The sequence below is a fragment of the Idiotropiscis lumnitzeri genome, chromosome 11 (genome assembly GCF_059441095.1).
Source record: "Idiotropiscis lumnitzeri isolate Australia: NSW breed Sydney's pygmy pipehorse chromosome 11, RoL_Ilum_1.0, whole genome shotgun sequence".
In the NCBI taxonomy this organism is placed as follows: Eukaryota; Metazoa; Chordata; class Actinopteri; order Syngnathiformes; family Syngnathidae; genus Idiotropiscis; species Idiotropiscis lumnitzeri.
The window spans coordinates 9,385,695-9,398,359 of record NC_142401.1 but is presented as its reverse complement, the minus strand read 5'-3'; the positions used below and the strand labels follow the sequence as shown (position 1 = coordinate 9,398,359).

At 38.7% G+C, this 12,665-nt stretch overlaps 1 protein-coding gene across 3 annotated transcripts in view; it reads right to left on the bottom strand.

Moving 5' to 3' along the window:
- Positions 1-12,665, bottom strand: part of mmel1 (membrane metalloendopeptidase like 1) — a 28,310-nt gene that overhangs the window by 11,582 nt on the left and 4,063 nt on the right. For 2 of the 3 annotated variants that reach the window (XM_088309543.1, XM_088309545.1), the window contains exons 1-3: positions 4,625-4,683; positions 822-995; positions 242-289 (exon numbers count right to left, since the gene is read on the bottom strand). In XM_088309543.1, the coding sequence (XP_088165669.1) occupies positions 242-289; positions 822-978 (205 nt within the window). In that variant the 5' untranslated portion in view covers positions 979-995; positions 4,625-4,683. Of the gene's footprint in view, positions 1-241; positions 290-821; positions 996-4,624; positions 4,684-12,665 lie in introns of those variants that run through there. The other variant, XM_088309544.1, reaches the window with a different exon arrangement.

The window sequence follows — 12,665 nt, the reverse complement described above, 5'->3', positions numbered from 1 at the left end:
GCACAAAGTAATAATTAAAGTAGTGAATGGCGTTTGACATAAAGACGTGTGCTTTGTGCAAAGCATTTGTGCTGGATTGGCGGCCCACTGGACTCTGGTGCGTCAGCGCTGACTTTTGTGCGCGGCTGCTGACTTGGCAGCAGTGAGACTTTAGAGTATTAAGCGCGGTGGCACCTTCCCCTGTGATTCCACTTATCCCTCACTGTGCCGTGTTGATTGTCTGGGCTTTACAATCGCTTACCTCCCATGTCTGCTGAGTTCCGTGACACGCTGGAGCGCTGAGATTGTTCTGCAAGGGGGGGGAAAAAAAATTATAGATTTGTGAGGAAGTCCTAAGAACAATTCTTTAGAATTCTCAAAGAGATTATGCAGATAGTCAGCATGGTATTTTTATTTATTTATTTATTTTTTTTTAACCAGTGGTTCTCAAGCTTTTCACACCAAGTAACGTGTTGTACCCCGAATGAGTTCAATGAAGTTGATGAACGTGTTCATATTTTAGACGAACGTGAACTGAGCGTTTTTGCGAACGCGCTCATTCCGGCATCTATGATCATTTTTTTTTTAATGACGGTTCATTTTTGTTTATCAGTGCCAGGTTTCATTAGACTTATAGGAGAAAACTCGGCTAAACACGCGATAAACAAGCCCTCATATTTTTGCAGGATATAGACCTTATTTGGCAACGCAAGCTTTCGAGTCTCAAGTCGTGCGGCACGGTTGCCGACTCGTTATCACGATGGCCTCACAGTGCTGAGGTCGTGGGTTCGATTCCAGCGCCGGCCGTCCTGTGTGGCGTTTGCATGTTCCCCCCCGTGTACCTTTCAATGCGGATGTGTAGAGGACCACCAGACCGGCCAGGGCACAGCTGACCACCAGTAAGAGGACAGAGAGACCGATTTCTGCCACCGTCCAACCACGTTTGCCAGGTTGACTGGATTTCTCCATGATGTCCATTTGGCTTTCTGATTTGCCCATTCTCCTGATTGTGGCCTCTGTGAGAAAAAAAAAGTGATAGAAATTGAGCATTTAAGGTGGAACCTCTGTTCAGCAACAAACCGGCTACAAATAAATTTGTTGGACAAATATTGCTTTTGTTAATGAGATTTGCTTCCAGCCATTCATGCGAAACGCTCTCTTCATGAGCGTTCTCTCTGATCGGAAACTGTATTTCAAATATGTTGTCATTTAGCGCTCAGATTGGCTCCCAAGACAAGTGATTGTGCTATTAACAAAGTGAAGTTTTTAGAACATGAATTCCGCTCAAGAAAGACAGATAGCAGAGAGATAAGGGTGAGAGGCACAGACAACTTGCATTCGCTGGGCCGCATCTTTTAAAAGCACAAAACATGAGAGTGCTTTTCCTTGTGTCTCCTTAGTACCGTTTAAAAAAAGTCACCACGGACTCTCCGGATGATTATTTTATGAATATCATGTCAGAAATTTGAAATATTCAATCATGTACAATATGGAAGCATTATAAACTATGGAATTTAAGACCCCCAAAAAATCTCTAAAATTCACACTCATTTGAAATTTTGGAACCACCAGGTGCCATTTAGTGGTAGCACTCTAGAGTAGTTTAGTTCCGATATAGCTGACAGAATTTCTTGTTCGCCGCTCTAACCCGCTGTCATATGGCGTGCCACAGGGTTCAATTTTGGGGCTCCTGCTCTTTTGATTGTATTTGCTGCCCTTCGGTTCCATCTTACGATAGCATAATATTTGCTTTTGCTGATGGCAGTCAGATCCACGTCGCGCTGAGTAAAAAGAATGCTTTCTCCTTAAGACCACTTTTGGTCTGCCTGGAGGAAATCAAGACCTGGATGGCATTGGATTTCTTTCTATCAATGCAAAGAAAACGTGGTTATGGGGCTTGGGCCTGGTGGCCCTTGTAAATTCCACCTTGTTGACTTGAGCACCTTTGCGCCAGCACTCTCAAACTTTGCCTTTACATTGGACAGTGATCTTAAATCTGACAATTGGTGCTTTTGTTAAATCCAGCTTTTTTTCCCCTCTTGAACGTTGGGCAAGCTGCCACTCTGTCCATTTTTATTCCATGGCTTTTGACACAACATTCGATTTGACATCGTTTTAGTGTTTTATGGTGTTTACTGTTTTCATATTATGAATTCCTTGTTTTTGTTTGTCATATTTTTACTCCATGTACAGCACTTTATATGCAGAAGTATTCTACTCCATGTGCACTGCTCAAGTGTAGAGAGGATAAAACCGGGAAGCTAACAATGGAACACTTAAACTAAGCTGCAAGTAGTAATAGGAACAGAAAACAACAGAAAGTACTTATACCAACCGACGGACACGAGGGTGGTAAGAAGCACAAGCAATCGCTAACAAGCTGGATATGAACGGGCCCGAGCCAACTGGCAAGACAAACAATAATCCGGCGACAGGCACTGTTTCTCCAGCGCTTAAAAGCCTGGCTAATTGTAATGCAGCGCAGGTGTGAGCCAGAACCTCCGCCCAATTTAATGGTTCCTCAATCGGAGTCTGTCTTTGGTAACCATCCGTAGGTAAATGCCATGCAGGGGCTTGTGTTTCCTTGACGGTCCATCTGGCTCCTTCTCCTTACTGGGCTTGTGTTGCCTGAGGCATTCACTATGCAGGTCATCCCCGAGGACCCTCAACTTGATGTATTCTTGGAGGCCTGTTGTTTCGTCCTGGATAGTGCCCATGATGCTCACTAGTCTCCTCGCTCCACTTTGTGTACAGCCAAAGGATGCTGGGCTTTAGGTGGAACACTGTGTATTGTACAGTTCTTAGAATCCCGTTGATGTTATACGGTTCCATGATGGGTGAGGAAGTGTCTAGATAAGTTCTGTGCTTTGGATGTTTATGCATTATCATTTAATTTAATTTGAAAACTTCAAGTGAGTCGAGCTACAGATTTGTTGTACTCTGATTTTTGACTTACGTTTATGCCATAGTTTCAGTTGTTGTTATGAACAGTTGAAAGACTGCAAGTCAAAGTGTTTGGTTAGTTAAGAACTCAAATTGAAATAGATAAACTGTCTTCCATATTAATTCATGGTTTATGTGGCTTCATTTTAGCATAAGACCAAAACATATATGTATAATAAATCGGCTGTTACTTATTAACATTTAACATAAATTATTTTATTGCTTGTGTTTTGGAAAAAAAAATGGGAAGAAGACCGTGAAAAAAAATAACAGCATATTAAATTGCAATCATAATATTGAGGTTCATTCAGTACTAGTGAGTAAATTCTTTTAGCCCATATATCCGAAGCCAAAATGTCACTTCATAAAGCATTGTATAGACAATTAATTAAGGTTTTATCATGACTGGAACACATGAATTCATTATTTCCCTTGGGAGTAAGTATAGAGTTGTTATTGCTTTCCTACCGTGTGGTGAGACAAATGCTCTCAGTGTAGAACATTACAGCCTTATCACTGCTCTCCATATGCTTTGAATAGTTTGGGCGTAGAATTGAATATTTTGGCGAAGGATAAATTCACCATTAAAACACACGCAAACACACACACACACAAGCATTAGGCTTTGCGCCATAAGCCTATTTAATTTGCATACACCATAATTACATGCGCGTGAAGTCAATGTTGCAAAGGAGCATGTGGCCCGGGGTGGACGAAAGGGCAATGCCAATCAGCTGTGAGCCACTGCCTCTGTTGTATTGTGGACCACCTGTTCCTCCATCACGGCCCCCTATCATTTGGTCTGACAGTAAATCACACGGTTACACCGCACCAGCCCATTAGCCCCCCCCCCCCCCCCTCATTGCCACAAGCCCCCTCAACACCGCTACTCATATATGCTCATGGATACACATTTAGCAATGAAAAGTGAGCAAGAAGGGCGTTCTTGTTAGAAAGCTATCAGAATGCATCGAGGTGCATTTTTATGTTGTTATAAATGTGTTATACACTATATATATATATATATATACATATATATATATATATATATATATATATATACATACATACATACATTATCTGATCCGCTTATTCTCCCGAAGGACTGCGTCATGCTATATTAATGACAGATATTTACATGCACATATGTGCTTAGTTCCATGCATTAATTTCTATATATTTCATATATAAAAAACTTCTCATTCCTCATGTTATTGGGCAATTTGTTAAGTATCCTGGTGACTTGTAAGGCAACATCGATCGTCGTATGAATACATTTAAGACTTGGCGTATGCACGTACTGAAAACAACTTTTGCTACTTTGTTGGGTCATTTCAAGTGAAAATAAACCAAATCAATTGCTAAGTATATGAAAGCATGTTAGAGCCAATCCCGTCCATCTTTGGGCATTATCATTTCTCCAAATCCAAATTTTAAAAAGTGTGCACAATGACCTTTTTTTTTTTTTTTTTTTAAATGTCAAAGTGGACTAATATTACTGTAGCACATTTACAGGCTAAAAGTTGCCCATTCTCCGACCACCTCTTTAAATCTTGGGAAGTGCCACTATTATAAATGTGTGTAATGACCACATGAAGCATTAACACTTAATGCACACTTTTCCAACCTCACTAAGTGACCCACCCATCATTATCATCATCATTATTAGTGGTTTCCCCGGCAACGAAGAACGGCATCTTACCTTTGAACAGGGATGGTGGAGGTGGGCGAGCCGCTCCCCTCGCCCCCACCACCACACACACTCTCACCCACGCCCACCCACCCACACGCACACACACACGCACACGCACGCACCCCCACACACAGCGCGCTAATATCTCGAAACACCCCTGCTGAGTGAGCATTCACTCAGAGCTGGTGCGTGGAGAAATGAGTCCGTGCTGCGGTTTGCTCGAGGGGGAGATCCACTTGTGAGCCCGTGTGCCGCTCGGGGGGGACGAGGAAGGCGGCGGACGGAGAGAGAGAAAGAGAGAGAGGGAGAGAGGGAGGGCAGAAGGTGTGTTTCTGATAAGAGGAATGCTGGGACTTTGCGTGTGTGTTTGTGTGTGTGCGCACATCTCCAGGTGGATTCAAATAGTCTTTTTTTCAAACACATTTTTTTATTCGTCAATGTTGTTGGAAAATGTTCTATGTCGTACTTATACATATATTTTCAATATCATACAAACAAGCGTGTATTTTTTAAAGGCTTTGAGATTTGAGTACAGTAACTCAATGAGAATATTTCATGATACCAGATGTCACTGAAATAGTGTACACTTATTAAAAAATGAGGCTTCAAGCTGTTTGATGCCGCTCCCAGTTGAAGTTCACAAGAAAATGACTGTTCAGAGCAACCACATAGTTTTAGCTCAAATTAGTTCCGAACTGATGAGCTGTGGGAGAAGTTGCGACATCTCAGTCATTTAAATATTTTGTTTAATTGTTCAATGCAAATAAAATATATAAAACGTATGTTTTCAAATTTAAATATGTATACACATTATTGTAAGTTATTACATATCGTCAATGTTTTCTAAATGTCATTTTATTCAGATGTACTATATGGATTCAAAAGCTGTTTTATAACAAGCCAAAAGAATGCTGTTATAACTTGTGAGGAGGGGAAAAAAATGCAATATTAGCAGAAAAAAAGTTTGATTCCAAGAATGCTTCTTAAGGTTGTTATTGATGCTTAGAAAAAAGGTCATACCGTTACCAGAGAAATATTCCATTGCTCGTCTATGTCATCATATTACCAGAAAGTAGTTTGACTTTAAAAAAAAAAAAAGAAAACGAAAACGTAATCTTACCTTTAAATCTAAAATACTTCTAGAATTCTTTCTCACCCTCTCTCTCTCTCTCTCTCTATCTCTCTCTCTTTCTCTCTCTCTCTCTCTCTTAAAAAAGTTTTTCATTCCTATATTTTCTAAATAGTGTATTGTTATATAGAATTTCAAAATTAAGCTAAACATTATTTTCAAATGATGACATTTAAATATTGTAAATACAAAAACATGTCATACATTGGTCATCTGAATGCTTTTTTTAACCATTTTTTCTTTTAAAAAAAAAGCATTGTGATAGTATTTTGACCATATTGCATTTTTTAAATCCCCTTTTGCTCTTTTAATATTGTGGAGCACATTGTGCTTCCCGTGTGAACAAAATAAGTTCCATAAATAAACTGACCTGGTTTCGCCTTCGACATTTATGACCACACAGCTTTAGGTACACCACCACAATCCTTTGAGATCCAACACAAGACTTTTACCCAATCGTCTGCTTTCATGACAAAGAACATTTCCACTTTTGAGAGTGTGTCGGTTTGCAGTGGTGTGCAACTGCACTGCATCATACTGAGAGATGCTTGGAAAATTTGGCTCGTCACCATTTCATCTTCCCCCGCGACTGGCATGATGGGACTTGATTAAATGCTCTAATTAGCTGATTATCAAGAGTAAGTGCTTGCTCAGACAAGAACCAGATTAGAAACGACCTTCCGAGGGTTCATATCGTATATTACTATGCAGCATTATATGAATAGGTGAGACGTGAACGCTGTAAGCTCGCAGCATGATGAGTGATGGCCTGCAGCCCAGCGGGGGGGGGGGAGCTTTGCAACACATTTAATATTTGATGAATGGATTTCATTGAGCACGGGGGAAGCTTCATCTCAAATATTCAGCGTGTCCAGCCAGTTTGTTTGACTTTCAAGCATGAATCATATATACGGTACATACGTACATCTTTTACCGGGAATTAATATGAGGTCAAATGGCCATTTAAATGAACTGTTTCTTGCTCTGTACGATTATTGAGACGCAACATATTATCCATCTATTCATTATTTGAGCAGCGTATCCTCACATGGGTCACGGCCATGCTGAAGCCTGGCAACATATTAAAAGATGTTTAATATACTTTATGAAAATATACTGGGGAGACACTTTTTGATATTTTCATGACTTGTCACTTTTAAAGTGTCATTTTTATATTTAAAAGAAAAACAATTCTGGAAAGAAAAAGTCACAATATTACATGGATAAAGTATTTTTTGGGTCCAGAAAAATTGGGGTAATGTATTTGATGAATAACATTCTAGTTGTATAAGGAGAAAATAATGTTACCAGAATAAAATCTTAATTGTTCTAGAAAAAAGTTGCAACATTAGAGAATTGAGTTGTGTTCGTTCATAAGAAAGAAGTTGTCATGTATTCAGGAAATTATGTCACAGAGCTTTAACAAAGTTTTACTATTAGTTGGAAGTTGTTTTCAATGATTTTTTTTGTATGGTGAAAATAATGTTGTTGATTTTCTAAATAATATAATACATTTGTGGAGAATTTGTTTTTCATTTCTTTCAGTGGCAGTATTTTTGTGGGGTATTTTTTTTTTGCTGAAATTATGAGTGTTTGAATAATTATAATGTTCGGTAATATCCATCCATGATCTAAGCCTCTTATCCTCACGAGGGTCGCAGGCTGTTTTGTAAGATTCAAACCAAAACAGTGTCTATTTGAATGAGAATAAAGTCTGGCATTAAAAACATTCATAACAATATTCCCATTTAATTTGTATCTTAATATATGACTTTTACATTAATATTTTTTCTAAACAAAACAAATTATCAAGGAAAAAAATAATTTTATGAAAGTAATTTTTATCTGGAGAGAAATACAGCTCAAGACAGCATTGATTGTATTTTCACTCATCCACTTAATAGCGTGCAGAGCAGTGAATGTGGTGCATGAAGCAGACGCCAACTCCCCCTCTGCATGACACCGCACCACTCCCCACAGAATCATAGTCATTTAGTGAGTGAATATGAAAATATGAGAGCAGCAGCCACTATCTCATTAATCAAGGACTGACATGACACATTTGTTAACCTTCCTCTTATGGGACAGGTCAAATTGGCCTAGTTTGAAAATATTTTAAAAGCATTAAATTCTTTCTGTTATTCTTAATTTTTTTCTTTTAATTATAGACCGTATGGTGCAAAAATTGGCCATGCTAACAAACCATAGGAAACTCCAAGGGAACACAGATGCTAACAATTAGCATCCATGTGGCAGTGTTGTTACCAGAGCTGGGCACTTGACCCTTTTTTGCCAGTCAGTCCCCCGCCCTTCGCCCACGATCTCTGTACAATTGCCTTGACCTGCCTTGACCCTCCGGGCTTATTCATAAAAATTGTTGACCCCAACCCTTTTTTGTCATTAAAAAAACATCGTACACAAAATGTTTGCAACATTTGCCCTCCGTCCATCAAAAAAGAAATTAAAACTTGATTTAGACCGGTATTTATCTGAAAGATAAATCTTCATTCGGCATTTAGACCAAAAAAAATCTTGTCATCCCATTCTAGTTCTTAGATGAATAAAAGGATTCTAAAAGGTTCTAACTGCATTATCCTTAAAAATAAGGCACAAAATGGCATCACAAATTACTTTATTGTAAGGAAAAAGACTCATCGAAAGCTGCTTTCTTCTTACAGACTAATGCATTTCTGCTCGATGTGAGTGCTTTTAAACAGTCTCTCACACTCTCTCTCACTCAGTTTAGAAAAAAAAACGATTTTTTTTTTTTTTTTTAATTCACCTCCAGCTGCTTTAGAGCCAGCTGTGTTTTTCTATGCAGCAGAATGAGCTCACGTGTCGCTTGTTCCAGTTGGTCATTGTCACAATATCCCACTACTAATCATGTTTACGGACAGAAACTCTAAAAGCTTTTTAATTAGGACGTCGTTGATGTCATTACAAAGGCTAAACTCGGCCACCTGGCAGAGGGCGCAGGAAAAACACTGAACTTGAATGAAAAAAAATTTAATAATCTCATGCTCTTATTTAGCATCATAATGGATTATTTATTATGTAAACTAATATTTGACATCATTCACCAAAGCCAAACAATAGATGTCAATAAGTTGAAAAAAAGAGAGTTTAAATCTATTTTAGAATTAAGTTGCAATGCTACAAGAAAAAAGTTGGAATGGTATGAAACATAAGTTTTAATATTTGCAGAAAAAAAGTCCTTCTGTTAACCTAATATAGTCGAATATAGCGACTATCAAAGAAAAACAAATCCTCCATTCCTCCCTGTTTTTCATGAAATACCCATTTTGAATGTTTATCAGTGTTTTTTTGGGGGGTTTTTTGGGAGAAGAAGACAAATTGTGTTTACATTTTATATTTTTTCCTCCCAATGCATTTCAATGAGTGTCAATTATGTATGATTTGCTCTATTTGTAAGCCGGTCCCTGTCCTATCCTCTTTCATTGCATTTCCATTCATTTTAATGGGAAAAATTTGTAGCGTTTCCCTAAGTCAAGGCACCACTGTATTTTGCATTCCCACTGTAAGCCTGAGTAAAATAACGATGGGAGCGGGCCCACCTGTGACATGCGAGACTCTGTGTGGGCTTCAGCCACCCAGTGAAGGACGTCATTAACAGTTCAGTTGTTCCTCCGCTGATTTACTCTATGCTTTTTAATAGACCTCACGTAATGGTATGGCCTATTAAGCAAACCCGCAGTGGCATATAAAACTTAAATGAGGTCACGCCACTGATGGACTACGGAGCAAGCGCCCTCCTCCTGCCCGCCATCAATCAGGAGCCAAAACAGTGTCGTAAACATGGCTGACAACACAGCGGGCGGGAAAATGCGTGAGCGTGCATAATCACGATTTGCATCGTAACGCTTCTATAGTGATGGCAACACGATTGCGTTCTGCACTCGGCTGCTCTCTGGATGAATGTTTGCATGCCAACTGGTAGCACATTAGCATACGATCAATAGTTATTTGGTATCTAACATGCAAAGATATCAAATCTTTTAGGATTTGCATTAGTGGTTTCTGTACGCTTTCCAGATGTAAGTGCAGAAATTTTCAATTGGAATATGAATATATTTAAGGTCATGATGTTACATACGCATGTTGCTATCTTGCTATATGTTAGCATGATAGCATATGATTACTTTTAATTATTGTTTTTTTTAATCACGTTCTGTACTTGTGATATCTTGCTTTATGCAGCTAGCATTTTATCCATAATTATTTGAAATCCAACCAGAATTGAGGTTATGCTGTAAAGTCTTTGTCAATCCACCATAGCGCTTGCTGTATGTTAGCATGTTAGCATTATTTCAATTTTCAGGACATGATGTAAGATCCAGATCTGTCTGCTCAAGCGCTTTATGTACTCAGATCGCTATTTTGCTATATGTAAGCACGATCGACCAATTTTCATATTAAATCTGATTTGTCTACAAAACATGATCACTATTAAGCTTTGGTATTCATTCTTCTTTTAGCATTTTTAAAGTTAAATATGTTGCGTAACAAGTATTTAGGAGATTGCGAACCATGTTAGAAGGGTCGCAACGGCATAATAGAGGCCCCACAAAATAAAAAATAAAAAAACTATTTTAAATAATAATCGTAATAATAATGATTAAAAAGTCAACCTCTAATTTGCGTATTTTCACTTTTCGTGTTGAGTTCTGGGTTCCATTTTAACCCCAATAACCCCAAAAAAATGAGGGATTACTGTACAACCTGACTTGAACTTCAAAGCACAACATCAGATTTTATCAATCTGCATTAGGCATCTTTTGTTAGTTTTCTATCGTGATATATATTAACACACGAACTTTGAGCATTTTTGCATCACTGTATATCAATTTGGGTTAAACAAGTCCTAGTACCTATCTGCCTTTGCCCTTCTTGTTCGCTCTCTTGCTATGCTATCATGTTAGCATTTTTTTCCATCTTCATTCAAAATCTGGCACGACGAGAGGGTGTGTTGAAAATGTTTTAGTTTTTTTTTTTAGTACCCTAACACTTTTGATACTCAGGTACTCCTCTTGCTGCGTGGTAGCATACCAACTATTAGCAAGTTCCTCAGCTCCCAATTTATTAGCTCCAAATTTGCTAACATGCTAGCTGTTATTGTAAAATGTTATTTTTTTTAGGGGGGCAACATTGAATTAGTTTAACAACAGATACTGGGTTAAAAATGCTGCCTACAAATTCATTAAAAACCTTAAAAACTACAACGACAACATTGCTCCATCTATTTTTCAGGGAGTGTATTGAATGTGCAGGAGTGTAATTTAATGTTGTAAAAAGAAATACAATAATAGCAAAATATTTCTGTCATGAATTCCCAATATTATTCGTTCTGCTTTGCAACTTCTCCTCACGTCGTGGCAGCACTAATCTCCTTCATCTTAATGGCATCCGCACACCGCCAACACAGGAGGCAGGCGCACACAATCGATCCGTTTGCCTTGTGTTATCGCACTGGAACCTTTCGCGCACCAATCTCTCACCAAACACCTGCCCCCACGCCCCCCCGCCGCCCCTCCAACCTTTCAACCTTCCCTTCTCGTCATCCTCCATCAGATTATTCAGATGGCCTTCCACTTTTTGCTGTCACCTCATCTCACAAGAAGTTCGAAAATGAGCGTGTGGAGATGCGTGCACCAATACAGATTCCGGTCCTCCAGTGTGCCCATGACAAGTGAGGCTTTCACGACCGCTACTATAATACGTAGTGATGCCCATCAGCTATTTTTCAAAATGCAGTTTCATCTCCTGAGTTGGATTAACTCCTCAAGTGTGCAGTATTTAGCTTTTCTTCATTTTTTTTTCAATACAAAATACAAAAAAAATCACGTTAAAAAAAATTTAAATAAGAAAGAAACTAAAACACAAATCTTTTACATTTTTTAAGATAGATCTTGCATCACGACAAGATTACCATCTGATTTAAAAAAAAAAAATATATATATATATATATTTTACCGCAATAATATGAGCATTCATTCTCATTAGGATTGTAATATTGCGGCCACAAATGGATGACTTTAAAATACGTGAAGTCAAGGCATGATGATGATGATGGATGTAGTAGGCAAAATTACAGCGGAAAAAAGTTGTAAAACTGAAAAAAAATACAATTAAATTGCCAAAGTCATAATGAAATAATGTGCGCAAAGTTAATTAAATGGCAGTCAACCTATAATAAAATACGTAATCTGTAGACAAAAACTGTTGCAATATTGCAACCACAAAAATGAAGTCAAATATTATTTTGGGGGTGGGGGAGAATCTCAATCCTACGAAAACAATGATACAATCATAATATAAACAAAATACAGTCGCTTTTTTACAACAAAGTCTAATAGGATGCTAAAAATAATATGCCAATAAACTACAAGAAAAAAGTTGTGATATCAAGAGAATAAAATTGAACTGCTTCTTCAAAGGGCGAGTCGTTAACTTTTTATTTTTATCATCCATCCATCCATTATCTGAGCCGCTTTTCCTCACAAGGGTAGCAGTTATTTTTATCAGTACTTTTGAATGTTCTCTCTGCTTTGGTTGTTTGACAGAAATGATAGTGTTTTGTTTTTTTTCTCATTTATGTTGTTGTTGTTCGTCTGCGCCTAATGAGCGACGGCGGCAGGGTGTAATTGTTGGTAGCCCACCGGCGGGGGGTTTAATTGGACAGGCAGGGGGCAATATACAACCTGGTGCCTGGCACCGTCGCCGCATAATGGGGTGCAAACGGGCGCCGGTGTGGTCAACTAATCAAAACGGGACTGGGCCTGCTTGGCGAGCCGTGACCGGAATACTGAGTGGGCATCTGGGCCCAGCCGCTGCGCATCAGTGGCTCGGCGGGGAAGGCGGAGGGGCGGCTATCGGGGCGTATCATTATGTGGCCGTGACCCT